This window comes from Carassius auratus, chromosome 18 (assembly GCF_003368295.1).
Source record: "Carassius auratus strain Wakin chromosome 18, ASM336829v1, whole genome shotgun sequence".
NCBI lineage: Eukaryota > Metazoa > Chordata > Actinopteri > Cypriniformes > Cyprinidae > Carassius > Carassius auratus.
In genome coordinates this window covers 8,269,849-8,296,313 of record NC_039260.1, presented here as the reverse complement: position 1 = coordinate 8,296,313, position 26,465 = coordinate 8,269,849, and the positions used below count along the sequence as shown (strand labels likewise).

At 38.4% G+C, this 26,465-nt stretch overlaps 1 protein-coding gene and 1 long non-coding RNA gene across 2 annotated transcripts; both read right to left on the bottom strand.

The window, feature by feature from the left end:
• Window positions 1-1,862: 1,862 nt before the first annotated feature.
• nup93 (nucleoporin 93) lies at window positions 1,863-24,959 on the bottom strand. Its single transcript, XM_026287405.1, has 22 exons — window positions 24,833-24,959; window positions 24,064-24,260; window positions 23,827-23,944; window positions 13,041-13,103; window positions 11,163-11,291; window positions 8,880-8,954; window positions 8,020-8,112; window positions 7,768-7,907; window positions 7,167-7,299; window positions 6,770-6,927; window positions 6,391-6,556; window positions 6,196-6,289; window positions 4,985-5,176; window positions 4,781-4,907; window positions 4,230-4,302; window positions 4,086-4,130; window positions 3,733-3,849; window positions 3,521-3,639; window positions 2,796-2,913; window positions 2,630-2,713; window positions 2,271-2,399; window positions 1,863-2,095 (listed from the first exon to the last, which is right to left on the bottom strand). The coding sequence occupies exons 2-22, from the start codon at window positions 24,240-24,242 to the stop codon at window positions 1,985-1,987; spliced, it is 2,463 nt and encodes an 820-aa protein (XP_026143190.1). The 5' UTR covers window positions 24,243-24,260; window positions 24,833-24,959; the 3' UTR covers window positions 1,863-1,984.
• A 655-nt stretch (window positions 24,960-25,614) lies between these two features.
• On the bottom strand, window positions 25,615-26,409 carry LOC113118327 (uncharacterized). The gene is made up of 3 exons (XR_003294303.1): window positions 26,253-26,409; window positions 26,073-26,138; window positions 25,615-25,991 (listed from the first exon to the last, which is right to left on the bottom strand). It is a non-coding gene; the product is annotated as an uncharacterized LOC113118327 (long non-coding RNA).
• Between the last annotated feature and the right edge of the window lie 56 nt (window positions 26,410-26,465).

Here is a 26,465-nt window from a genome sequence, read left to right as displayed (position 1 = left end):
ATTTATAACAACTGCATACATATAGGCAAAAAAAATTTTTTTTCTAAATAATACTTTTTATTCAGCAAGGATGCATTAAATTGATCAAAATTGACAGTAATGATATTTTTACAAAAACAATTTATTTTAAATAAATGCAATTCTTTTGAACGTTCTACGCATGTAAGAATCTTGAAAATGTATCATGCTTATAAAAAAAAGCAAGCAGCACAATTGTTTCTTGATCACACTGTAGAAAATGCAACTGCACATTTTTCAGTTTACGAAACCTATTGAGTCTCAAATACAAAAAAAAATAAAATTTTCTTACAAATTACCCCAAATGTTGCCCTAGTTAGTCTATGTACACAGGGGTAAGTCCTGTGAAGGGGATGGATGATTTGTTAGCTAGAGTTCCTTTGTTGGCAGTGGTGTGGTGCCACCCTGGTGTTGTGAAATAGCCGGGTTATCGCGGACGTGTGACATCGGCCTGATTCACAACACCAGCTGCAGCACACACACCTCACACACCAGTCCAGGAGGTGTGAAGATGAATCGTTTTCCTCCAGATCTTCTTCTCCAGGTTCCAACCAAAGTGAGTTCCTATTGGACACATGTAATGTACTGAAGCTCAAAGACTTCATAAAAAAATTATGCAATGACCAGAATTGTCATTGAAGAAGAGCTTTTGTTCAGAGGGTGAAATAAAGTTGAAACAGCCTGATTGTTGAGTATCCAGTACCTGGAATTTAGTACAGTGCTCTCTAATATTAATGCAGCAGCTCCAGATGCTAATGGTTAAAATTGCAAAGAGGAGCTTAGAGGGAGCTGGAGAAGACATCGCAGCCGGCCGTGACAAAGCCAACGCGTCCATCTGTGTGCTCTACAGGCATTTCCTCCATAACCCACCATCTGCTGAGAGAATCAATGTCACACAGACACATTCCTGCTCTGGTAACTCTCTGAAGGGCTCTAAACATTCCCTGTCCGGCCACTAATTTGTACAGTAGGTTTGTGTTACACAATATACATTTTAATGAAAGTATGAGCCACATTTTGATCAATTAATTTCCATGAACTTTGTAATTTTTGATCTTGTGAAGCAATTTGAATGATTTAATGAAATGCTTTAGTTCATTACATTTAATTAACATACACTGAAGATGAACAATGAAGAATACTTCCAAAGCATTTATTAATCGTAATGTTAATTTCATTATTAAAATCAAAAGGTGTATGTTAATATTATTTAATGGACCTGAACTAATAACGAAGAGTTGTTTTTTTATTAACTAATGTTAACAGATGAATGAATACTGTAACAAATGTATGCTCAGTGTAAGTTGATGCATTAACTAATGGGGACAAATTGTAAAATGCTTCCCTTAAAAGAAAGAATTGCTCACAAATCACCAGTTTGTGTTTTACAATAAACAAGCTTTATCAACAACGTGTAGTCAAAAAATTTTTTTCCAGAACTAATAAAATATATGGTCACTAAAGAAAGCTCTGACCACGGAAAGTTTTTCTGTGAGAACCCTGTATATACAGTACACAGATTAATGGCTGCCACCAAATCCACCAAAGTGGCTAATCCTACTGTTAATAACATATTAAATAATAATAATACTATTGTCACAATGATGTGCACATCAATTGTTAGCACTGGATTGGATTGATATTGAGTTTCATGAGTGCTAAGCGGTAATAGTGTATTTGATTAGTTTCATGTTGCTTTTAAATGAGATATGGCTTCTAAAATGAAACTGATTTGCAACTGAAATGTAATCAAATAAACAGAAAATGCAGGACAAAATGTCACATCAAATTAAATAACTGTAAAAAAAATGAGGTACGATATAAGAAATGAAATTGAAACAAAATTGAACTGAATTTCATTTTTTTTTATTTCAAATAATGGAAAAAAAATACAAACATAAGTGGACAAAAGTAATGATGGAATGAGGACAATGAAAGAGAGCTGCTGGAGAAGGGTGAGGGGGGTTCAGTTCATTAGGACCTCCATCTGAACCAGTCTGGCATTGGTATCTCCAGCCATCCGATACGGAATCATTCCCGCAAACGTGATCAGAGCCCGGGCTTGACTGCGCAACAGCTGCAGAGAAAGTAGACACATGCAACCGCCGATAGTCACACACTTGAGGAGAGCTAATCACAATTAACATGTATCATCAAATGTGTGTCCAATGTCCAGCGAATTATGGACTCACGCTCAGGATTAGCTTTATCGTTGATTAAGCAATCATTTTAACTTAGAAAATAGGTTTTACCATGTCTCTGTCCTCTAGGGTCCGCGGAGGTCTTCCTGGTGTACCTGCTGTAGCCCCCTTTAGACGCTTGTACTGTGTAAACAGGATATTCATTGTGGCCAGCAGAACCTCTGACAAATTGTGTCTTATCTGTGAAAGCAATAGGACACAATGGAGAAAATGTCATGTTCATAAAGGTTCATTCTGGTCATTAAAAATAATAGCTTTTCAAAATTATACAGACTAGTTTTTAAGTCAACACAACCAAAAAGCAAAAGATTTCAAAAGACATTAATTTGGGGTAACCTGAAACGACAACCGCTTAGCATCTGAAATAAAAGCAAGTAGGTGATTTATGCTAATGCTTTCAGATCTCTTACCTCATCGCTGAAGTTTCTGAATGCCGCAACCCGCTCCTCCACACTGTCCTGACTTAAGGGAACCAGCTTTAGCCTCTCAATCACCTGACACAGAACGGCACAAAAATAAAGATTAATGCCTGACAGCATGTGCCCAAGGTCAGCAGGGGTCTTATAGGTGACTTACATCATAGGCTCGGTCTATGTGGCCAGCGTGGTACTCATCAAAGAACGTCATGAGGTCCAGAAGCAGGTAGAATGTACTGTCCACAGACTTCTCCCCAGCTATACCATTAGTACGGTACCTGTGCTCAAGAAATACCAGAAAACATTTGGTGTTCAATGAAACTACAATCTACAAGACCAAAATAAATTATGATGGATGCCTGTGTCTGCCTCAATTTCAATTGTGAAATAAATTAGGAGACAAAGTAGTAATTGAGAGGCAAAGTAGAAATAATGCAAGATATACAGTAACAATTGACAAATTGCAACTGAAAAAATAAAGACACTGTTATATGGAACTGCAATTGGTAGATATAGTTTCAATGGTCAAATATAAAGATGCAACTACAAGAAGTAAAATTGCAACAGTTATAAAGTTGCAATTATGAGATATAAGGTTGCAGCAGTTACATAATCACAGCTGGAAGATACATTGTTGCAATTGTGAGATTGTGTGTAATTTAAAAGAGGCCAAGCCATAATTCAGATATATAAAGTCTCAACTGCAACTTGATATTGTGAAATTTGAAGATGTAATGAGATTAAGTTCTGTAGTGAGACACAAAGTTGGGATTAAGGTCAATTGTGAGAAATAAACGTTGCCATTTTTAGATAAATATTTTTTTTTGTACTTTACACCAAAAATGGCTTTCAGAGTTTAGAGGGGTCTGTGTATAAAATGCTCACCGTTCAGCAATAGCCACTGCCATGTTTTTGAGTCGCTCTTTGTTGGACTGGGGCTCGCTGACTTGAGAGATAACTGGACTCAACAATTTGTTCATCAGCTCCAGAACCTTGTCAGCATTCTGATGCAGAAAAAAAAGATGCTTTAGGCACAATCATCACGAGACTAATCAACCCAACTATAATATAATATGATATGTAACTACTTATCTTACCTTGGCTAACTCGTACAGTTTGACGGCCTCCTCAAACAACCCCTTGTTCTCAGCCTCTGCGGCCACCTTGGTGATGATGGCCCGCGTGTCTCCGGCGAACTTGTCAATCACGCCGGGCTGAAGGGATTCAAACAAACACTGCTTAGAGCTGATGAAGACTCTGAATGCACAATGGTGTTGTCAAATTGCTTTGAGCATGAAAGGCCAGACTGTGCTGCAAAGGCCTTTGAGACAATAGCACATTCTACACAACCCTGCAAGACTGAACGAACAAAATAACGAACAACCGTGGAACAACAGTGGCATGATCTCTGTCTGCAAGTCAGGTGATATTACTAAAGCTTCCAACATACCTTTCTGCTACCATCTTTTTCGAGTCTTCCAAGAAGCATATCGAACTACAAGAAGAGAGTTAAGGATTGACAGATATTATGTAATTATAATAACAATTAGTATGCAGAAATGCTTCCTCCAATGAGCCCGCACATGTTTCTTACCTCCCGACTCTCGATGACTAGCTCGCTGACACAGCGCATAAACATGTTTTCTCCTTGACTGTCCTTCTCATTCCTGTGGTCAATCAGAAAACAGTGACTGTGAGTTTTCACTCAGTGTAGTACAGCAATTATGCCATTGTTAGCACGAAAGCACTTGGGCCTGCAAAGGAATGTGTTCGCTTTGTGATACGCATGCAAACTCTAAGATTAAAGACCTTTAGAAGATCAACCGTTTCCTTTTTGTAACGGTGCCTGTGAGGACTCTTAAAACAATGGGTCGGGTTGGCATCCAATTCAGTGTGCATAGAACAGGTTTAATTATTCATGGCTCATTCGTGGAAGGTTCGGAGTTATTCATGACACATTAATCTCTTCTCAGAGAGGGATTTTGCACAGTATTTTCAGAGAAAAAGACATGACTTACAGTTCAAACACTGATCATACAGGAAACAAGCTGATTTTAGAACAGGTCTGATGTGTTGAAGTATAGATTTGCTCCACAGCTCTTTTAGTATGTTACCCTAAATGCTGAGGGTTAGGACAACCATTACCGGAGAAAGTAGAAGTACTGCAGGGCCTCTCGTGGGTCTGTGGACTCAAACTTGCGGGTGTAGAGCATAAGCAGCCTTATGAAGTTGAGCCTTCGCACCATTGGAGGATCTCCAGCTTCTTGACTCACTGAGAATAGACCAGAAACCTTTTTAGAGCAGAAGCCAGATACAATTTCCAGTTATCACTTATTGATCAGAACTTACAGAGTTGTGCGCTTTGGCCCGATGATTTGAGCAGCAGTTTCAGTTCGTACAGCACCAGACCTACGTGAACGGCATGGCTGCGCAGACGCTCCACTCGGAAAAGGAACGCTATGGCCGCCTCAAACTGCGCAGTCAAGAAAAGCACCTGGAAGTACAGGAATGGCTGGTGGCTGGCCGAGAAATGGGACTCACCTGCAGAAAACAATTTAAATAATGCCACACACCTTTATAAGCATTTGGGATAATCCGAAACCACTTACAGTGCATTATAAACCACATATTGGGAATGTGCACATGCAAATGCAGCCACTAAGGATTTGTATTTGAATGCTTCTTTAAGCAAGTAATAGGTTCCACATAAATCTTCCTCAGCTGTGAAGTGCTTAAATAGGCTGTTTCATTTCCATTTGCATGAGTTGAAATAATCCCCTCTCATTTAAATTGCTGTTAAAACTGACGTCTTAAAGCAGCATTGAAAAGACCTGCTGCGACTTTGCATGGAGCGTAATGGCAGCGCAGCTGGGAGTGAAGGAGTCTTATCAGGAATAGAGGGAGTCTTTAAAGTGGTGTACTGCAGGAGCGCCGGCGAGATAAGACTGACTCATCAGGCAGGTGGAAGAAACTAAGCGGAAGCCTTTTTAGGAGAAGTTTAAGCCATGAGAAAACAGCACAATGACATACACTTTTATCTGGGTTAGGCACACTGGCAGAGACTGAATGGGGAGGCTTGCATACTGCCTAACTTCCTAGTCTTTCAAATGCCCATTTAAATCTCTTCCTTTAGGACGGGAGTGAATCCAAAGATAAGTGGGCTGATTTTTTGGCTGTATGGAATAATTTGATCCGAGTTTCACTCATTCAGATAGACCATTTGTTTTCAAATGAGCTGAGATTAAGATATACTGCCTGAATTTTGTAAGTGTAATATTTTTTAATGGTGTAGTCAACTTAATCCAGTTTAACAGAAGCTGCTAGGATTCCCTTGTGACAGTTCTCCCCCGAAAATATTGACAATGTGTTTTCTCTGAATCTGACTGAATACAGCTGAAACCTGTCTGTCACAGAACAGCTTACAATCTTATTTTTATTTATTACCCAGTTATGACTGAGTATATGTAATACACTGTTAAAAATGCTGTAATTTTGAACTAATGTAAATGTTTCAATTAAATAAAAATATATTGTATATACATGGTGACTGTGAGTCTCACCATAGTCCTCCAGTAGCTGTTTCTGAAGTTGGGCTAGAGTCATTCTGTCCTGAGGGGAACTGCTGCCATCCTCATCAAAACACACTTGATTCAGCTGGACATGGACACAGAACATGGCTCAAAATATTAGTAAAAAATATTACCTAACATAAACTCTGATACTCAATTAGGTCTATATTTGTCACTATATCTGACCTTGAGCCACAGGTAGTCTTCCGTCTTATCGGCCACTTCTCCATGATTGTCACCGATGTCGCATTTGCCGATGAGACAGTAGACCGCGCGCTTGTAGGGGTCAGCGCTGTTCCTCAGCACACGTCGGTAATGAAGTCGTAGTTTATTCTCTGTGGCAGGAGACAAACTGAGAAGAACAGTGCAGATGAATGAATACACTTCATCATAAAACAGACTTACTGAATTGTTCAGTTTTAAGATTTAAACTTATGCATGAGAGACGAAAAGGGAGCAAGCTGTGTCAAACGCACAAGAGAGAGAAGTAGTTACCAAAAACAGAGGAGAAATAGTCCTCTTAGGATGTGATCTAGTTTTGGGATGAGTGTATGCGTGTTCTCACCGTCGGTCGGGGCTGTTCATGTATTCCTGAAACCAAATCTTAAAGTCGCCCAGCTGATGCTGTGCCCTGTTCACCACCTGCATGGCAGCAGACAGGTCTCCACAACGCAGACAGAAATAGATCAGAGCCCAAACTGGATGTCCCTCCACCTCGCCGTCCTGTTACACACATACACACACAGCAGGGTTTATTCTTGGGTCACACTGCGTCCATTTACCCCCTTTTTACTTTCAGCTCTGAAATAAGCAGCTTTTTGGCCCATGCAGGGATAACCCACTGCTGTTATTTAAACCACATTCTGTGCAGTTCACTCGAGAGTATCTGCAGTGAAGACATCTAGTGTGTATGATGTAGTGCTGCCTGTGCTGTGTGGTGTGGACACGTTCTGCTGCAGTACCTGCATGCCTGGCAGCGGGGTCGGCAGCTTGATGTTCAGGAAGCTGCATACGAGCTGATAAGTGCCAGGTACTCCACCCAGCTGAGCCTGATGCAGATTCCCAAATACAGTGACCATAGTGTAATTTTTATAGCTGTAGAAGAGAGACACAAGCAGTCAGTTATTTTTATAGTGGATAACAGTTCATACTGGGTTCACAAACTTTCTGACCAGCGATTTTAAATTATCCTGTTGGAACTAAATGTTAAAAAATATATATATATATATAAGAATTCTGATTCACTAATAAGTCATTCAGAGCCATTCGTGAAATAAGTTGACAAAAAAAATGGGTAGTTCACAAACTTTAACTGTCTCCTGTAAGCAATATTAAATCAACATAAGAGCAAAATCTAACCAATTCGTGATTAATTTTAAAGAGTCAAACAGACACAGGAAGAGCTTGTAATACCAAGTTTCAAGCATACATAATTTTTAAATTATTTATACATATATAATTTTTGCGTACTGGTAATTTCAATATTGCGACATCCCTACTTAAAACGAGTTTAGGTCAAAATAATCTCTCTAAACAAAAAGCGAGCTGAATTTTCTTTCTGACCTGTTCTCCAGGAACTGCAGGGCTTGTCTGACGAAGGCCATCTGCATGTCCACAGACACTCTGCACTTCAGCGTGTCCTTTGCTGGCACCAACAGAACGTCGGTCATCTGCTTCACCATGAGCCACATTTCTGACACGTTCTGCAAACACATGCACAGACAACTTTACAGAATCACTTAAAGCAATCACTCCCCCATATTTCTGAGACAAAAAGCACAGACACACAGTGAAGCCAGGCAGAATGTGACATACTTTATCATCCAGGCTTTCGGCTACTGAGGCACAGAGATCTCCCAGGTTGGGTTGAAGATGTCCATTTACGATCTTCTCATTGAAGATATAGATCTAAACAAAAGAGGAAAAGTGCAAATTGAGAATGAAGGTCAAAGACTGACTGCCATCTAAGCCCGAGCTCTCCACAGCTGGATCTGCTATTATCTGGAAGTGAAGTGTAGGATGATGAAAAACAAAACAAACAGGATAAAAATGTTTAGAAGGTCTTCAAAAAAGAGCACGAAGACCAGGAGGATGACTCCACAGGCGATGTGGCGACACATGATTAGACAAGGCAATAAAAGAGAGATCTGACAAAAAAAAAAACAGAGAGGACAAAGGAAAAGAGAGTGAGAGATGGCACTCCCCTTTATGGATAGATTGAGAGCTTACCCATCATGCTTTGTTCCAGCCAATCAATCTGATCAATCAAGCTAGGCTTGCAAAACACAACACAACACAACACTGGGGGTAGTCGTGGCCTAATGGATAAAGTTGGACTCGTAACCTGAAGGATGGCATGATTTATTAACATCCAGTTTTTTTATGTTGTCGAAAGTATATTATAGTATTTTGATGATTGACTTCATGCATGTATAACTGTGTACTAAAGCTTTTTTTCACTATTAAGTTTATTTTTATTTAAAATTATACATTAATAAAATAAAGTTCTATTTTTATACTTTATCACACACACACACACACACACACATATACACAGACAAATAAATGAATGAAAATGTACAGAATGTTTTATAAAGATATTTATAGATTTTAAATTTGTTTTTATTTTTGTTTATGCGTGTGCTTAGAGTGTATAATTTTTAATTTCTACAAACCTGTCGGCTGTAGGCAACTTCCACATTGTTCAGTGCACTGCGTCCTGGAACTCCGACCTCACTCACGAAACTGGGCTGTAGGGCACATAGCAACAGTCGTTAAGGCACAAACAAGGATGTCTACACAACAAGACCGTATTAATATTCGCTATGTGTGTAGGTGTGCATATGTGCGCCTGTAAAAGCGTGGGTTTGACAAGTGCACAAGCTGCATTTATCTCGGAGAGTTGTTTTAATCTAAATGCAGCGACCAATGTAGCGTGAAGCTATTGTGAAGAACATAATTCACACTTGAGAGCGCACAGCGCAGTATTGTGAATACACAGAGAGAGAGGGACAGACAGGAAAACCTTACATTGTATACGTGGACATTCATTTCTCTCTTCTAAAAAAAAAAAGTGTCACATGTACTGAGAAAGATTCGACAGATAAAGCATATGGTGCTTTAATTGAAATAATTTTCAACACACTTTCTCTCTCTCACACACACACACACACATACACACACAGTAGCAAATTCCATGAACAGCCTAGCAAGAAAGCCACTGAGGCGTTGTAGTTTGTGTGACTATGTAGTGGGGAGGGGGCGACCCAGGCTGGTGGTACAAGGAAGAGTGAGCTCCTGGCATAGGAAGTGAACAGCAGGTCACACATGGAAAATTTAACTGCTGTTTAATAATTAAAGCAGCAGGACAGCAGTCAAAAACCTCCTAGAGCACACTAACATACATTAATTTGTGTCCAAATTTGCACAAACACTACATTCTTCTTGAATCCTTTATAGGAAAATAGGAGGAAAGACAAAAGTATATTCTGAGGCTTTGCCTTCTCAAAAAGACCATTTGCCGTAGACAGACTATTGTTCCACTTGAGGACATAAAAATAAGATTGCTTTTTTTTTGGTAAATATAATTTAGAAGAGGAGTGCTTGTCATCTTCAATGTTTGATGTTTTTTTTTTACATCCTTCCCTCTTACTCACCTCTCCATTTTGTGACAGCAGAGATGTGAGCAATGCTGCCAAAAGAGCCTTTATTAATAATACCCTCTAAAAGCAACCAATGTCATACCATCTTACTGACACATGACTGATTTTTGTTTCACTCTTATATGATGTGAGCATATGAATATAACAATAGATTTAAAGCTAAATATATATGAGGAATTAAAGAAAAAAAAAGTATAAAAGTAGATATGTATGTATTAAAACGTTCACAGCATACAAGAGAGTATGACATGTAATGTCTGAAATATAAAATTAAATCTAATATTTTATACACGCATACAGCTTTATTTTTATAGCTAAATGGCCTAAATATAGTCTAAAACTCTGTATTTATACACAAACATAAAACTAAATCTGTGTGTCTCTGTTTGTGTATAGCTAGATAGATAGATAGATAATGTTGATTTAGTTTATATCAATATATTTTTTTGGTAACACTTTATTTTGATAGTCCACTTTAGACATTCTACTAGCAGTAAGTAACTTTGCAACTACATGTCAACTAGCAGTTAGAAGAGTATTAGTAGACTGTCTGCTTAATATCGTCTAACACTTTCTTTGTCAACTTATTGTCAACTAACTAACTAACTAACTACTAAGCCTAAACCTACCCCTAACACTAACCCTAAACCTACCCTAACAGTCTACTCTGAGAGTTAGTTGACATGTAGTTGCAAATTTCTGAGATTTAGTTGATATGTAGTCGACATGTAGTTACAAAGTTACTTACAGTCAGTAGAATGTCTAAAGTGGACTATCAAAATAAAGTGTAACCATTTTTTTTATCCATTTGGTGATGCTTGTTGGGAATAAATTACTTTAAGGCCACTGGATGTTATCTTTACATAACGACTTGTCTTTGTCTTCTATATATATATATATATATATATATATATATATATATATATATATATATATATATATATATATATATATATATATATATATATATATATATATATATATATATATATATATATAAATTACAAAAAACAATAAGGTCTAAATGTCCTATTGTGAAAAGAACTACAAAAAAAGATTTTGCCAGATAAGATTTCACTGACAAACAGATCCAGGACAAAAGTAGCCACAGGCTGGGTGTATCACGCCAACAGATCTGAACAAGCTCCTTAGAGGCTAAATGAGAACATTTGTACTTCCCGGATACGCCACTTGTGATGTGAGGTAAGTGTGTGCTATTACATATCATACAAGGGAGTTATATCACATCTATCCTGCGTGTGTATTGTGTTTCATGTGGCGTGTTGTTCCTCAGACCTCCACTTCCTGGCTGAAGTCCAGTGCATCCTCTCCAGCTCCCAGCAGGGTGTGCAACACTCTCTGCTTCACCTGCTCCCACTGCACCAACATAGAGTCTCTGTGGTACTCCTCCGCAAGCAGAAATGTCTGCAAGAAAGACAGAACGACTGAAATAGAGGGGACAGGGTACAAATCACACATAAAAGATGTGATAAATGAGAGTAAAATGAGTCGAAACTACAAAGTCTTCAGCAAATATATAGGTTACCCAACATGTGACGCATTAAAAATAGCTAGTGGAGTAAGAAGGGAGCTGCCTGGATCTCGTGCACAATAAGCGCTAACGGGCACCACTATCTTCACCCCTACCTCAATCCCACCTCAGAGGGACAAGGAACAAGAGCTGGGCCTGGGGAGACTCAAACTGGGTCTTGCCAGCTAAAGCCTGGATGCATGGAGGCCTCGCTAATGGAACTGTGCCATTATCTGGGTCTGTCTTCACGCCTACCACCGATTTAGCCTATACCCTGATTGAATCCTAAGACGTTTCGTCTATTTTACTCGGTCCCGGCGGATCGACGTGTGATAATTGCAAGCGTTCTAATTAAAAAGGCTTATGAACTCTGGAGGAAGAGATTTTGGAATCGAGTGTAATGATGGAGGGAGGGAGATATTATCAGTACGGTGTGCTGGAGTTAATGTCAATCAGGGAAAATTTCACGAGGAGAAAACGCTCAGGAGGGTTTCGTTTTTAAGGGGGAAAACAATAGCGTATGGCTTTATAAGCAATTCAGAATGTAACTGTACTCCAGATGATTTTGCTGGGTCAAAAAATCCATTAATCATCCAGCAATTTACTTCATTCTCAATTGGGGTCCAAAATTAAGGCTCAAAATGCCCAAATGCAAGTAAAAATTGGCTTTGGAGAGCAGAGTGAATAAATTACTCGCCAGTTGGAGGGTAATTTTATTAGAAACTGCAGTTGCACATGGTTTATGTCAAATTTTAAGAATGATTGTTTGACACATGCTGATGTAAGTGTCGTGCAAGATTCAAATAAAAAGTAAGCTTTAGGATGTTTAGCCTAGTTTTTGCCCATCTCTTCATGTGGCGTCAGATATAAGTGGAATATTCCTAAAATAAAATAAAAATATGAGGAAATAAATCATGATGAGTTTGACAGGTACCATTATAAATGGAGACTGGCTTTTAGCCACAACTATGACGACAACTATATAATTCCACTTTTATAATATATAGTCGCAAATCTGTATAATACAAAACAGTCAGTTAATAATTTAAAAAAAAAGTGATTTAAAGGAAAAGCATTTGATTTTGGGCCTGCCTGTTGGGAGATAAATTTTACTGCAGTGCTCGAGGACCCAAAACTTTCACTTTTCATTTTGTCACATACAGGCCATCGGTGTTGTGAGGTTAACACCTCTTCTTTGGTGAGCAAATTATCTTCTGTCTATCTCTTTGCTGACATTCCTCCTCCTGAGATGTTTGATGATTAGACAGAGGATAGATAGATGGGATATTGCCCTGGCAGAGAGCAGTTCTCTGCTGACAGATGGATAATAACAGTTGAAAGGGCCTGTTTTTACCTCACTCCTGGCAGTGGTTTAGAAGACAACAAGGGGGAAAGGGATTTGACCTAAAACCAAAAGAGCTACAACCTCTGGCAACTATCGGAAGGAGACTGTTTTAAAGGAGCTGTCAGATGAATTGCGTAGATTTGAAATGTCTGTGCAATGCGGGATGTAGTCGTGCTGAAGTTTAACATTGTTAAAAATCCCATTCCTTTTCTCTGCACTGGACAAAAAGACATGGATTGATCGACTGAGCAAATAAATGGATGTAAAATGATATAGAAAGGTAAAGGATGATGCTCACCCTGCGGCGTGATTCCTCGATGGCTGACAGCAGTGCATTGTCTCTCTCGTTCTTCAGAAAGCCCTGGAACAAGAGACACGGCATGGAGGTTAAATGTACTGCAACCTATTTTCTTCTTTTCTGCATGCAGAGCACACGCCCTCTCCCTTTCTCTCTTCCTTCCCTCCCTACTTCCTCCAAGATGCAAACGCCACAGGCCAGAGATGGAGAATTGCCATCATTATTGAAAATCGCAACTAAAAATGTGCTTAGAATTGACCCTGTGCGAGATCGCTCGCCCCAAAATGGCCGCTCTCGACTGGTCAGAGCTGGATCTGCAAAGCTTTGGTTCACTACATTTTCGAGTTTACTAAAAGTACTGCGCATTTAAAAAACCTTGCATTCATGGGAACATGTGAACCACGTTCCTATACAAAAGAAGTCAATGGACAGTAATGGAAAATGTGGTTCAAACTGCTTGGTTTCCATCCATCTCCAACTCTGACTACTCTCCAGAATACAGACAGTTAAAACCAGACTAAACCCTGGCTAGAATGTTACCAATTGGAAATCATAAAGCCAACAGCTGCGTATATCTAATTATGGGCCATCATCATCTAAAACGTCATCTTTGTACGATCACAGATGGAAAACGCACACATCAGTAGCCTCCAAGGATACACAAGCTACATTTTCTGATTGGATGCCGAGTGTGCAGCTCGAGCAAACTGTATGGATGCACTAGGAGTGGTCATACTTGATGTACAGCTGGGTAATGAACACTCACACATACCCGCGTTCGTTTTGATTAACAGAGAACAGAAAGATCCAGCAGCTGATCCTGAGGACAGAGAAGTCACTGGAACGACGTGCAACACACACACACACACTGAGTGGGGGATGGGATAGGGAGTGGTACTGATGAAAGGGAAAGCTGGTTCTGATGGGTTTGGAGGATCATCAGAGCGCTGAAAAAACTATTTTTGAAGGATGGATAGAAATGCGACCTCTGAACTGGAACTTACAACCATTGGCTTTTACAACAAGGAGTGAGTCAAAAAAAGCATCAGGCACATTTTCCAGGTTTGAATTTTGCTGTATACAGTCGTGTCATAAAAAACATACCACATAATCATAAAAGAATTAACACTGATTTGAGATGTTTCCTTGAATTCGTCAATAAACTCATTCGATTTTAGAAATTAACCATTTACACACTTTTTTTTTAAATCCAAGTCTTCAGGATTGGGTTGAAGCCAGTCCTCCCTTCCCCCCAATTACTCTTTTCCTGTCCCCTCTGAGATTGCACGACCCCCATCACCCCATCCACACTCTGACTGACAGCTGTAAATGAGGATTGATTTATTCTGATTTGGGGAACACATCTACATGACGCATCCGAACGAAAGAGCCGCTCTGATGGATACGGAAATGGAAAGTGGGCGCGAGGATTTATGTGTGGGGGCAGCCAACATTTCATACTTAGCAGCACTATTTCTTGCTCAGTCACCATGCCTCCAACTGCTAGCTACAAAACAGCGCCCCCTTCAGGAATTCATGCTCTGCATCTAGTACCCAAGAGCCACTAGCTGACAAAAGGAACACATTTTACATGGATGCATTTGGGTCATGCCTTATCCAAGATCATGCTTTCTACATACTGTGAACGGTTTCATTCCACATGGCATTTTTATACATTATTAATCACATAATATTTTTTTAAAAATCATCTTCTGGGATGTGCAATTTATACCAAACTATGTGTATATATTTTTTGATGCAAAAAAGACCAAAGCAAAATATATTTGTGACTAAAAGTTGGCAATAAAACAGCTAGACAAAGTGCAGATCATATAGGTTGAAAGGGGAGGTTACCGTATGCCATACAATTAAGCACCGCGTATTTCTGGAAGATTCAAGGCGCAGCAATTATTAAGCAAGTGTGATTTGGATAAAAACGGTGCATCAAGACAAACAGAAGACATCATTACTAAATAAAGCACATACATGTTCAAGAAAGACATTGTAATGAATGCTACATACAGAATTCATACATGTTCATGGTGCACACACCTTCTTGTGGATGTATATACATTCTGAAATCGGGTATAATGCATTTTGAACAACACACAGCAGGAAATATGACATGGATTGACATCGAATGCACTCTGAATTGAATGTGAGCTGTATAAAAGACATGCATACATGTGCTAACTGAACTGCAGCATTTGATTTAAACTCAAACATCCCTCTCTAGATCTATACATCCATCTCTTTTTTCTGTGAGAAGGAGTGAAGAAACCCCACCCTAACCCCACCACTTCCTTTGTGACAGACAAGTCTTCATCCTCCTCCTCGCCATCTTCATCATCCCTTCGGAGAAAGTGACAGTCTTGTCTTTTGGGTTAAACCAACTGTCCAAGGCGTACAAACTATAGCAAGCCTGTCGAATGCATGTGCGTATAGGTGATACTCACTTATGCTCTGGCTTAACCTGCTGGGAAAGTGCTGTTGAGAGGTGAAAGTGTTTAGAAGCAGAGTGCCCGTCCCCTGCCCATGCCATCTCCATCTTCCTCGTCCTGCAGAAGCGGGCCAGTGCATTTTTAGAGCGTTTCTGACCTCCTTCACCAGAGGCCCACACTGTCTCTGCCACATGCACTCTTCTTTACCTCAAGGCGGCCCAGTGGTCTGAACCTAGATATGAGCCACGAGCAGGGTTACTGTTGGCTGCTTTATTGTCAGAGGCGGAGCGTACCAAGTCAGCCCAGAGACACGGGGGGGAATCCGAGGAGAAGTCATTATTCAACCTGATCCATGTGCTTGTTCACCATCAGTCGTCCACCCCTCCTCCTCCTCATCTCTCCTCCAGCATCCCTGCCAGCCTCCTCTTTCACTCTCACTCATTTCTTCCCTTTTTAAAACATCTCTGCATCCTTCCTTTTTCCTCTTCTGCTAGCGCAATGCAATTATGGTAATGGTTTCCCCCCCACACACATACTCTCCTGATGGTTTTCGACATCCTGTCCTGAAACTGGGCTAATAATCCTCTTAAGAGTCATGTTTAGTTAATGAGCAGAGTGCACTGACCAGAGATCAGACTCCACATGTAGAGCTATTTACACTTATCCTGCACCTACCGTTGTGTGCACTTAGATAACCCACTCTGGTGCGATGGCATGGTGAGGGAAAAATGAAAGGAAGTGGAAGTAAGAGTTAAAGAAAAAGATGAGATGCATCGCCTAATTCTGCGCCATTTTGCTTGGGTGGTGCATCTGCTTCTTGCAGTCCATCATTTACAGCGTTCACCTTTTCATTTACATGATATAAGCACCCAAGGCTTTCTTGCTTTTGTTCGTCTTACTGTTGTGATGTTTAATTAAAACATGTATTTAGCTTTTTTAAAGGAAACACGTGGGTTGCAGAAGGCTGCAAGCTTTCCGTCACACGCAAACGGAGAAGGCAAGAGAAAGGCAGGAGACTACGCCTTATCAGCAGCGTGCATTTCCTTTGTCTTCAGGCAGGCAGGCTTGGCCGTCTTATGGAGCACGCACAATATACAATTTACACACTCTGCCACCAGCTCGCAGAGTCGATGCACATCTAGATGTCTCCGCAAAATTATAATGGTGCAATCCTGAGCAAGGCACCTGCAGCATCTTTGTTTTTCGATTCTGCGATTCTGAGTATCTTTTCAATAGGTTATTTAGACGGCAGAGATACATAACAAGAATGAAGATGATAAATGGAAGAGCAGTTACACAACTTCAACAAAAGGGAGATATTAAATCTCATAGCCCTTAGAGTCAATCAGAGTTGTTCTAAAAATGCTAAAGAGATTTTCAGCCACACACGCACGCACACATTCAGACAGGGAGGGTGGTAAGGAAAGTGCCAGGCAGTAAGTGCACTTCCAGTAAGAGCCGAGCCGCACTCTGGCAGGCAGGCCAACCACAAAAATATGTCTGACAAAAAGACGATGGTGAGGAGGGGGAGGGATAGAGACAGTGAGAAAGAGAAGGAGAAAAGAGATAAGCACAGAAAAAGATGGGTGGGGGTAAACGGCTTCGAACCTTCAAGAAGCAAAAACCAAGTGGATCATTACACGACTTGAGTCAACAGCCAATTCTCTATCCGCATTGATAACATTCAAACGAATGAAAATACATCTATCTTTTTATGGTAAGAAGTAATTGAGGACATAAACCAGTTGCTACCAACAAGACACATTCTGTTGTCTGTACATTTCAATGGGTGTGGCTGTGTGATTGTCCAGAAATGTTCAACTTCTCTAAAATATATTTTGGACTTTGAAAACAGCAAAAAAAAGGACCACAACTGATGTGTCAGGCAATGATTTGACACAGTTCCCAGATTGAATCCCAATGTGGTCCTTTCTGATCCTGATCCTCTCCCACATTGCTTCTTGTCTGCTCTGTACTGTATTATTAACCAATATAAAATCTTTTTGTTTTTCTCATATAGGCTACAGAAATGTTCTTGTTTTTTTATTACACTGAAAACAGATTTGAATAATCACCAGGTGAGAATGAAACCAATGTTTCCATCCTTATATACCCTACAGCTCTTCAGTAAGACATAAAATGGCCCTTCAGTAAGACACATAGTACCTCTTCATCGACACAAAACCTAAAAAGGGGTCCTTTTAACTATTATTATTCATTTCGTTTTATCATCAATATTGTTTCTAATGGCATTTAAATTTAAAATTAAATTTATGCATTTAGCAGACGCTTTTATCCAAAGCGACTTACAGTGCATTCAGGCTATCAATTTTTACCTATCATGTGTTCATTTAATACAATTACTCACTTTAAAACTTAAAACAATCGATACTGTGGCTAAAAAAACAGACTCATAAAGTGGTTTCCTTTCAAACTAAAGCACAATGAGAATATCATATTTTATAACTATATAATCTATAAAATCTGTCCAGTGTTTTTAATACGGATTAATTGAAGAATATTTGATAGTTGAATTTTTTTCTTATTATTTTATCAAATTAAAGAAAAAAAAAAGAATACCTTTCCCAAAACTGTTTAAACTGTACCAAAAGTCTACCGCACATAACAAAAGACTTAAATGTAAATATATATATATTAAAAAAAAGTACAGAAAAAAGCTAGTACAGACCACAACCAATAACATGACAAGAGGAGTTAAGCCAAAATGCACAAGCCATATATTTACTTCCTGTGATTTTGTGTAAATACATTTAGGTCACTACTTCACAGCATTCAAATGAATACACACAGAAATGATAAACATCAGGCAGTCAAATCTAATTTGAGTACAAACAGCTCACAAAGCCGTAAATGACTGCATTTGTAATTTCATGTGGTTTGCCAGCTCATTGTTGACTTCACTGCTGAATCCTGGCTCTAGTGAGCTCACTATAATTCACTGGTATCATAATGCAGTCACCATAAACACCACCTTTCTGTCCCACTCTGAACCCACCTGTTTTTTGGTGCTTTGTGTATCACAACAGTTGCAATAAGGCATTAGCAATGTATTTATATTTTACGAATTTATAAATCTGAATCTAAAAATCCTGTATTATCAGCAGCATCCACAGGGGGGCATAGTAACCACTGTTATTGTTACTGTTTCAGAAGGCATGAACATCATTCAAATATCATTTTTCATTTTCCTATCTGGTTCTTTTAATTTACAATGGCAACTGTCATCAAAAAAATCTTAAACTGTAATGAGCTTGAAATTTTAAGTATTACATAGTGCTTCGCCTGATTCACATTTTGCCACGTCACGTCTCTGGGCCTTCAGGCCTGTATTACTCTTACAGAAGCACTTAGAACTGATTTCAGTAACCCATTGCCACAGCAAAGTCACACCTTAGCAGACTTGCATATTATAATCCAATTCACAGCATGCACAACATCATTTCTAAAAGCTGTGCACTCAGCCTGCCTTCACAAATAAAATGCCCAAATCAAAACAACAGGAAACACATATGTATAGTAGCCACAAGAAAAGATGCACTAAGAAGCAATGATAATATAAAAACAAACATGAAAAACCTGTTGCCATTAAAGGGTTAGTTCGCCCAAAAATGAAAATTATGTCATTAATAACTCACCCTTATGCTCTTCCAAACATGTAAGACCTCCTTTTATCTTCGGAACACAGTTTAAGATATTTTAGATTTAGTCCGAGAGCTCTCAGTGCCTCCATTGAAGCTGTGTGTACGGTATAATGTCCATGTCCAGAAAGGTAAGAAAAACATCATCAAAGTAGTCCATGTGACATCAGAGGGTCCGTTGGAATTTTTTGAAGCATCGAAAATACATTTTGGTCCAAAAATAGCAAAAACGACGATTTTATTCAGCATTGTCTTCTCTTCCGTGTCTGTGTGAGAGAGAGTTAAAATCAAAGCAGTCTGGATTTCCGGTTCACGAACGAATCATTCAGTTCACCAAATCGAACTGAATCGTTTTAAACGGTTCGCATCTCTAATACGCATTAATCCACAAATGACTTAAGCTGTTAACTTTTTTAATGTGGCTGACACTCCCTCTAAGTTCAAACAAACCAATATCCCGGAGTTCATGTACTCAAACAGTACACTGACTGAACTGCTGTGAAGAGAGAACTGAAGATGAACACCGAGCCGAGCCAGATAACGAACAAAACATTGACTCGTTCACGAGTCAAGAACCGTTTCTATCAGACGCGTCCGATTCGTGAACCGAGGAGCTGATGATACTGCGCATGTGTGATTCAGCGTGAAGCAGACCGACACACAGAGCGTCTGTACTGAACTGATTCTGTGCTAGTCTTATGAGCGCTGGTAAACCGAAGGCTTGAATCAAGGGCAATCATCGCAAATGACGCCATTATGTCGAGTGCAAAAGAACCGGTGAACCGTTTTCTTCAACCGGTTTATTGAATCGAACTGTCCGAAAGAACTACTGGTGATCCGAACACCGATGCAAACGGTTCTTCACTCGTGAACGAGTCAGTCTATTGTTCGTTATCTGGCTCGGCTCGGTGTTCATCTTCACAGCAGTTCAGTCAGTGTACTGTTTGAGTGCATGCATTACTCCGGGATATTGGTTTGTTTGAACTCAGAGGGAGTGTCAGCCACATTTAAAAAAAAGTTAACAAGTCATTTATGGATTAATGCGTATTAGAGATGCGAACCGTTTAAAACGATTCAGTTCGATTTGGTGAACTGAATGATTCGTTCGTGAACCGGATATCCAGACTGTTTTGATTTGAACTATCTCTCACAACAGACACGGAAGAGAAGACAATGCTGAATAAAGTCGTCGTTTTTGCTATTTTTGGACCAAAATGTATTTTTGATGCTTCAAAAAATTCCAACGGACCCTCTGATGTCACATGGACTACTTTGATGAATTTTTTTCTTACCTTTCTGGACATGGACAGTATACCGTACACAAAGTTTCAATGGAGGGACTGAGAGCTCTCGGACTAAATCTAAAATATCTTAAACTGTGTTCCGAAGATAAAAGGAGGTCTTACATGTTTAGAACAGCATAAGGGTGAGTTATTAATGACATAATTTTCATTTTTGGGCGAACTAACCCTTTAAGATAAATGCATAGACAGGGATTGAGAGCCATTAGACCCACCCTGTCTCTTAAACTCTAAAGGCAAAAGCATAGTGGTTATTATAAATGGGCTGAGTTTTGAGATTGTTTAAATGTTAATTTGGCTTCTACTGAGGCTGTAATGCTGGATGTATTATCAAATTATTAAGACACTGCAGAGTACATCATTAACAGGGGAAAGTGTTAACCAAAGCTAAAGGTTTGGGGTCAGTATTTATTAACTTATTAAAAAAAAAAAAAAAAAGATAATACTTTAATTGTGCAAGGATGCATTAATTAACTTACAGCAACACATTTATAATGTTAAAAGAAAATTCAATTTCCATTAAATGCTGTTCTTTTTCGACTTTCTATTAATCAAAGGAAAATTACGGTTTCCACAAAAACATTAAGGAGCACAACTGTTTCAAACAATCATAGTAATAAGAAACATTTTGAGCACCAAATCAGCAAACTAGAATGAATTTTGAAGGATCATGTAACACTGAATTCTGAAATAATGAATAGAAATTCCACATCTTCCTTCACAGCAATAAATTACATACATTTTTAGAAATATTAAAAAATAAAGTTATTTTAAACTGTAATAATATTAGCAGTATTTCTGATCAAATAAATGCAGCCTTGGTGAACATGAGACTTATTTATATAAAAAGGCAGTAAATAATATTAACTTCTCAATAATAGTTTTAGTGTGTGTAAAGTCATTAACTGTTATAAGTATATTTCTGCAATGAAAATGTTACTTGTATACCATTAGTGTCAAATCTGAACTTGTTTTTTTAAAATGTTGCTAATTAAAATCTATATAAGAAAGATTAAGTATTAGGATGTACTTTTCAAAAATAGTATCCTTTACATGTACTTTACAAATGATATCCAACTGAAAAATTTTATTATTTGAAGATTTATTATAAAGATTATTTTAAATTAGGGTGACCACCTGCTAATAAGCCCAAGGGGGGACAAGGGGTATGTTTCTGAGGGAGAATGTGGGACACTGCCTTGCCACCCCATGGGAACTCACTGATAGTGGTTTACCCATTTCTAGCACATACCACCTTACATGGTATATTAATAATACCCTATTCCCCTAAACATGTGTAATTGCTGATGTATGCTCACGACAGAATTGACAGATGCACTTCCACTTACGATTTACTTTAGCTATTTAATTTTATTTATTTTTCATTACAATTTATTCACTTTAAATAAATTATAATATAAAATTACAGGATTAAAATCTATTGTAGTTGCTCAACACCACAGGAATAGTAAAAAAAAAAAAAAAGTCTAAACTCACAACTCACAACTCCAGAGGTTCACGGACCGAGAGGGGCGAGAAAGGATGGTGAGCTTGCATGTTAGTTAAAGGCAGGCGCATGAAAAAAAAAAACAGTTTGAAACAGGACACACCTTCTCTTTTTTAATTGATGATGGCGGTGCTTCATTTTCTCCATTTTTCGAATTGGAAAGCATGCATCTAAAAGCTCCTTCCCAGTGTGTCTGGTATGCACGTGCGTGCGCTGTCATGACAACAACGAAAAAGTTGACAACAACCTAGTCCGCAGTTCAACTGAGGGGTGGGTGTGGCAACAGTAGCGTGCCGAACTGTCAAGTAATGTTCGTTTGGCTGCCTGGGGATCGAGGATATAGAGTGACCAACTTTTTTTGAGCAAGCATTGCTTATGCATGACACAGTCTCAATTTGTGGGACGCATGAATTGGGCTTCAGGGACGGGTGGTCACCCTATTTTAAATTAGAAATGAATTAAATTAGAAAGGACAAGTGTCTGTGACCCATTAAAAATATTAACATTTGTTTTCCGGGGATTAATTTTACATGCACAAAAAGCAGCAAACAACAGAACAAGAGGATTCACATGGTCATATCATATCACATCATGCACCTGCAGCACTTCTGTGAGTGGAGAATATAAATGTATACATATATAAAACGACTAAATAGGCATAAACAAGAAAAATATTTTTACTTGAATAATAAATTAAGAAAACAAAAGAAAAAAACTAATTAGTAATTTAAAAAAATTAAATGATTGTGCCAGCGGACCATTCATGCACATTTAAGCTTTGCTCCTTTGACAATAATGCAGCCTGTTCATTGTCATAATAAAATACAGTCAGTCAAAAATATGGAACACTGCTCAGTTTAAATATGTAGTCAAATCTATGCTGTTAAGCATTATCTCCATATCACTGTGATGTTATCCAAAACATTTAGTTTTATGTGGATATTGGAACACCAGTGAAGTAGGCTACATAATAAATAACAATGAGGCATTCAAATACATTGTGAATACGGAAACATTTGATTTTATCGAATGAGAGACCCAACTTTGGTATCAGTTTCATTTTGGCCTAAATGAATTTGTTTTGGCTCGTCGTTTATATAGGTAGCCTAAAGCTTCTTACATTTTTTCTTTTTTTTCCTTTTCTAAACTGCCTATTTCTTAATTAAATTAAATAAAATGTTACAAACACAACTTGTTTTTTTTACCCCATCTAAAACACTTTTTTTAATATGCATAGTGTATTTTAACAATGCAGCAAATCTTTTTTAATATTTTGATAAATTAGGCCTGTAGAATCCTGAAAAAACTGAAAAGAATAATAAATGTTATTTGAGTACCAAATTAGCATATTAAAATGATTTCTGAAAGATTATGTGACACTGAACACTGGAGTAATGGCTGCCCAGCTTTGCCATCACAGGAACCATTTTTATTTAAATCAATAAATAAAATTAGAAAATGTATTTTATATTGTTATATTTTACAATATTGTTGTAAATGTAAAACATTTAATAATATAGTGGGGTTTTTTTTATCAAACAAATAAAACCTTGGTAAGCATGAGACTATTTTAATACTATTTAAAAACTTAAAAATCCTACCAACCACAAACTTCTGAACTTTGTGTACATACTTTTTAATGTTATTGTGCATCCATATAATTTGGACCCTTTGATATGAACAGATACTACAACTACTGCAGTGGCTAAATATATGACATTAAACATGTGCATCTCCATGCATGCAGAGGTGAGATATAAAGTATATATATATATACATATATATATATATATATATATATATATATATATGTGTGTGTAAAAGATCAAATTCATCTAGGAATAATAAAAAAAACACCCAAGTAAAACATGCACTAACCTGAATATCAGTATCCTTGACTGGCTCAAGAGGCTCAAATGTAGTGGCAGCACTGAGACTCTCAAGACGCTGAGAGATATGGAAGATGTCAAGACCCCGAGAGCCCAAAAGGATGGAGCTGAAGGTATAAAAAAAAAAAATAACAGTACAGATATAAATAATACGCAGTCCCAAATGACTTCAAATAAATTTAAGTGTCATGCCAAATAACATACAGTCACCAAACTAAAAACTCACGCTTTTACATCAGCTGTGTCTTGAGAGGTTCTGGTGAGAGTGCGGGAACGTAGTCGCTCTCCTGCCTGTTGGATCTCCTGTAGGTTTCGCTCAACATGGGGCAGCTCGGACACGGCCTCAGTCTCTGCTGCTAGCTGTTCTGCCTGCTGCAGGAGCTCCCCAAAGCCCTCAGTATCCATCTGCAGCTCCTGTTTCACCTGACAGCAACACAAGAGCATGTCTTCATTACATGGTGATATGCACAATTTGTAATGAGTATGGTAGTTTCCATAGTAGCTTTAACGCAGCAAATGATCACTTACTACAGCTCTTTTCATTACAATAAAACTGAAAGAACCTCTGAAAGCTTGTTACATAGATAAACCTACAGTTTGAAGGACATTCCATGTTAAATTTGTATTATTGTACAGTAGTAACGTTAAGTGTTTGATTTTCACTACATAGTTATACTAATTAACTTTAGGATGTGAAAGACACGATTAACTACTATGAATAAAGTCAAATAAACTGTATCGTTACATACTCATTTATTTAGCATTCTATTTTTATTAAATGGAACATATAAAACACATAATTAGTACTACACTGAATGAATGATAGCTTGTGAAACAACGTTAGTGACTAAAAACGACTGTCTCTTGCTAGCAAGCTAACTTGACATGAGGTACTGTCGGCAAATGCGTCCCAGACAGACACCCGTCAAATGAGACGTCAATTAACTAGCTATTAACTAGGTAATTAATGAACGCATATTTAACAACCCCCCTACCTGAATGAGAATCCTAAGAGCGGCTATAGTATGATAATTTCCACTTTAGCCCCTATGCTAAACACAAGCCCCGCGTGAACGCTCGGGTTCCATAGAGCGCGCGCTGATTGGTTCAAATCGATTCTTCCCAGAAGCACGCGCGACTCGATAGAACTTTATTCAGACGTTGCGGTTTACAATAATTTATATAAATGAGATCAGGTCAGATACAATTTCTGTAAGATTGCTTGAAAAAAAAAAAAAAAAAAAAAGACTGAACCCTGACGGTGATTATACAGCGATGTTCTATGTTATACTTGATCTATGATGGCGATATTTGATATATTATTTAGCGATAGCTACATGAAGTAGCCCAAATAAGCATTTGGAATTACGGTAATATTAAATTAATACTATCATCTCATTAATACTTACACCGATGATATATACATGTAGCCTTTCCTTGTCGGCATTCGCTTCTTTGAACTAACAAATGAATTGTACCAAAATACGAACATCAGCAAATTAAACCTTTATATTAAAACAACTAATCGTTACGAAGTCAGTAAGAAACAAGGACTCAAAACAAGGTGAGCTTTTAATATCCATTTAGCTCTGCATTTATTGAATGAGTGCATCCGATGTATTGTACTTGATCATTATTAAACTCAGATTTTAACATTTTGTCCTTTATAAATAGACTTCAAATAGCACTACGAAAATAGCACTTTGCAAGAGCCAACTCAAGTTGAAACTTACATGGTGTACAAATACCAAACAGATGTGAAAAAGCACCACACCAATAACTGCTGACATTTATATTTTATAGACAAATACATTGCAGAAACTTACAGTGGTGTAAATGAAGAACAGATATCGTGTGATAGTCTTATTTGTAGCAGTACAAATCAGTGCATTGTTTCTCTTTAGCCTTTGTTAATAGATTTGGCAACATTAAACAGTTAAGATTTGAGAACAGGAGGCCATTTATTATCTTGTAAAAAGACAACATTCATGCGATGCAAAAACGAAGACGCGCAGCCCAGACGGACAAGTTCACACTGTAACAAAGCATCACGTTGACCTCGTCACTGACAGCAGCTGGAGCCGCAGGAATTGCCCTTACACACGCATCCAGAGGCGCACTTGCTGCATCCAGACGGGCAGCAGGGACAGCAGCCTGTGAGAAAGAAGAGTTAGTCACCCGACGGATTTAAAAAAAAAAAAAAAAAAAAAAAAAAAAAAAGGCAAAATTACTTACTCTTCTTGCATGTTTTACACTGGCAATTAGTGCACTTGCAGGTGGCACCACAGTTGCAAGTTCCAGCTAGACATACAAGACAAATAAAAATTGCATGTTTGACAATGACACCTCGAGAAGTAGGTACGTGGATTTCCAAAAACTAAACCTCATTGTAAAATCAACTTCTAAAACACTTACTCTTGGCGCAATCGCAAGGATCCATTTTTCTTCAAGAGTACCCTTAAAGAGTCCGAAAGTTACTTAGAAGTCTGGCTTCACTCGGTTTGTGAACGGGTTGATGTAGAAGATACCAGAGTACTGAGCGTGAGCTTCTTTTATACAGCTCTGACTGCACACAGTCTCTGACACAGGCCGAGCGCAAAAGCCCGCCCGCTCCTGCCTGCACACGGT